Here is a 3,034-nt window from a genome sequence, read left to right as displayed (position 1 = left end):
TGAATAATATTCTACAATGAATGATAAAAATTATAATGAATAAAAATTATATAAAAGTTAATAAATATAATAGAAGAATGATATAGAAGAAAATAAAAGATGAAATGTATAAAATTACAAACCAGATACTGATACATAAATCGAATAAAATAGTAAAACACATAAATTTAATAAGTGATGATAATATTGAAATATAAAAAAGTTAAATAAAAAATTTATAATACTATAACTTAACAAAAAATAATACAATTAACATTAAAATATAAATACATGTTGATGAAAAATATCTGAAATAAAATGAAGAATAACAATTGATACTAATATTAATATTAAAATAATTTGATATGTGTAAAAAGAATAAATATAATAAAAAGGAAATCAAGAAATAATACTTATTTAATGGATGAAATATTAAGAATAGATAAACTATGAATTAATTAAAAGGCAATGCATTGTTAAAAAATAATATTATAATTAAAATTAAACATATTGAAATCTATCATAAAGAATGAACATACTACAGTATTGAAGTTATTATTCATTTAATATTTAATAAGATACATAAATAAAATAAATATAATAGTAATAAAAATATAAAATATCATGAGGTATTCTTTCTATTATAACCAAATATAAACAATAGAATTAACAAAAGAGAGTTGAAATATTTATATAAAATAAGTAACGATAAATATAATTTAAGTTAATACTATGTTTATCAATCTTTATTTTGTTATTTGTATTTGTTGATTGATTCTTTGTTTACTATTTTTATATTCATTAACCATTCTTTTAATTAAACAATAATTATTAAATTTATTTTTAATGATTTTAATGCATACTTTATTTATTAGATTATATTATTTAATGGAAACAATCCAAGAGAGTTGGATAAAATGAATAAAACTATTAAATTATTATATATATAGTGAACGTCTTCAGATAAGTTTTCAAAATTAAATAAGAAAGAACTGAAGTAACTCTGTCATGTTTAATATACTTATAGTTATTTTCACTGTAATTCTACTTCATTTCTGTTGTTTATAAAAAGAAAAAAAAATACTTAGAATGATATTTAGATAAAAATGACTATTTTTTTTTAATTCTTATCTTGATTTTACCTTTATTATTTAATTTAACTAGTTATTTAGTTCAGCTAGTTAAAAAAATACTGATAGAAAGTTAAATGATTTGTGTTAATCACCTTCCTTTTATTATAGAACAAACTAAATAAAATATTGTTAGTAACAATAAAATTTTTTCTTACTTATGAAGTTATTTTCAGTGTTCTTTATTTTTAGGAATAAATTCATAGTCTATGTTGTAAAGCGAGTTTTTGTAATTATTTAGGTAATAATCAATATAAATTGAAAAATAAAGAAACTAACAAGCCGTAAATCTATGATAGTTAATCTATGCTCAAGTAATAAAAAAAACCTTTATTGGAAAAGTTAATAATTTAAAAATAAAATATTGCTTGCCAACGGCAAGCAAAGAGACATAGAGAAGAAAATAGTAAGTTTAGGTGAATGTTTTTTTATAATTTAAAATTAGTTAAATCCTATCATTGAAAGGAACAATGACGTAGCATAATAAACACAGTAGTTTTCTAATATGATACAAATATTTAAGGGTAGGTTAACTGAACTTCAAATGCAAAATTTTAGTATTAAATGACAATTAAAACAAATGAAGAATTAAATGAAATTAAAAGACATTCAAAATCTTATGAAGCAATTCAACAAAGTGCAGTTATTGCTTTGATGAATTCAATTGGATTTACATTTGAATTTAGAAGACCAGAACGTGTTGCACTTAAAACAACACAATATTTTTATATTCAACAACTCTTTTATTTTGATGAAAAAGTGGATTTTGAGTATTCAATAGATAAATTCTGTGAAGAACAACTTGCCATTGAGTTGCAAGATGCACATCCAAATGCCTGTAAAAAAACATTAAAAAGAAGAAAAGATTTAAATAGAGCTGCATTAACATTTAATTATCTTATTAAAATTTTAGAATCACTTGGATATTTCGTTTCTACTAGACCAACTAAAAGCTCAAAGAAAACTCTTCAGATGGTAAAAGTTGTCGATATACGACTTGGGAATGAGTTATTGTTAAATAAAGAAAATGTTGATATTGTTGGTAAAGAAATAAACAAATATATTCTTTCTTTATTTACAAAAAATGAAAGAAAGTTGACTTTGAAGAAATTTGATGCTAAGTGTAATGAAGTAATTATGTCTAATAATAATTTTACTATAGAAGGAATCATAAATATACCAAATACAAACTTGTTAATATACGATAATGCCATAAGTCAATCCTCTGAACCAATTAATTATAATAATTCAGACTTCATTCTAGAAAATGGTTTTATCCAAAATATATATTAGTAGATGTATTTATTTTAATTGAATATTATCATTATTATTAAAACAATTTTACAGTTTATATTATTAAAAATTTGTATGATCATAACTTTCAGTGAATTATAATATACATATAAAATGTGAATTCTGTTTCTATAAAATTATATGTTTAAGACTCACAACTAATTAATTTCTTTTAAAACATATTAAACTTTGACACTGTTCTATTCAAATTTACAAAAAAGGTTAAATGAAAAAAAGTGAATGGTTAATAAAGATTCACCTTTGAAATAATGGTATTGTATCAGATTTTAAATTAATAAAATTTGGTATCCTTTTTTCATTGTCCTAACAACATTATAGCTCTAATAATTGTTTTTTTTTATTAGAAGATACAAAAGAATGTTTATAGAATTATTTAACACAAATACAGGTGTTTATCATTGTTATACATTCAGATGAATAAACTTCTTTTAAATCTCCTATCATAGAACAAATATTTTAAAAAAATAAATTAATTTAGTGAGAAAACAAGTGTTATTTGCTTAAAGCAAATTTGTTAGAAATAATAGCTTACTAAAAGATAATTTTCATATTTGTTAATGCAGATCATCTATACTCAAACAAAATAAAATTATTAGATAAATTATTATAAT

General features: G+C 20.1%; 1 protein-coding gene across 1 annotated transcript, besides 12 other annotated features; it reads left to right on the top strand.

The window, feature by feature from the left end:
* Positions 1-27: 27 nt before the first annotated feature.
* Positions 28-212: a microsatellite.
* Positions 213-269: a sequence feature (AT_rich).
* Positions 270-318: 49 nt separating this feature from the next.
* Positions 319-373: a sequence feature (AT_rich).
* Positions 374-455: 82 nt separating this feature from the next.
* Positions 456-485: a sequence feature (AT_rich).
* Positions 486-531: 46 nt separating this feature from the next.
* Positions 532-602: a sequence feature (AT_rich).
* Positions 603-790: 188 nt separating this feature from the next.
* Positions 791-869: a sequence feature (AT_rich).
* A 22-nt stretch (positions 870-891) lies between these two features.
* Positions 892-928: a sequence feature (AT_rich).
* Positions 929-1,451: 523 nt separating this feature from the next.
* Positions 1,452-1,475: a sequence feature (AT_rich).
* A 57-nt stretch (positions 1,476-1,532) lies between these two features.
* Positions 1,533-1,553: a sequence feature (AT_rich).
* A 120-nt stretch (positions 1,554-1,673) lies between these two features.
* On the top strand, positions 1,674-2,402 carry EDI_328750 (uncharacterized protein; the record flags this gene model as incomplete). The annotated part of the gene is made up of 1 exon (XM_001739788.1): positions 1,674-2,402. One exon carries the CDS (start codon positions 1,674-1,676, stop codon positions 2,400-2,402), a length of 729 nt encoding a protein of 242 aa, XP_001739840.1.
* Positions 2,403-2,408: 6 nt separating this feature from the next.
* Positions 2,409-2,475: a sequence feature (AT_rich).
* Positions 2,476-2,872: 397 nt separating this feature from the next.
* Positions 2,873-2,900: a sequence feature (AT_rich).
* A 103-nt stretch (positions 2,901-3,003) lies between these two features.
* Positions 3,004-3,034: a sequence feature (AT_rich).

Source organism: Entamoeba dispar, genomic scaffold (assembly GCF_000209125.1).
Source record: "Entamoeba dispar SAW760 scf_1105229462417 genomic scaffold, whole genome shotgun sequence".
In the NCBI taxonomy this organism is placed as follows: Eukaryota; Evosea; order Mastigamoebida; family Endamoebidae; genus Entamoeba; species Entamoeba dispar.
The sequence above is the reverse complement of the archived record's forward strand: the minus strand, read 5'-3'. Positions and strand labels throughout refer to the sequence as shown.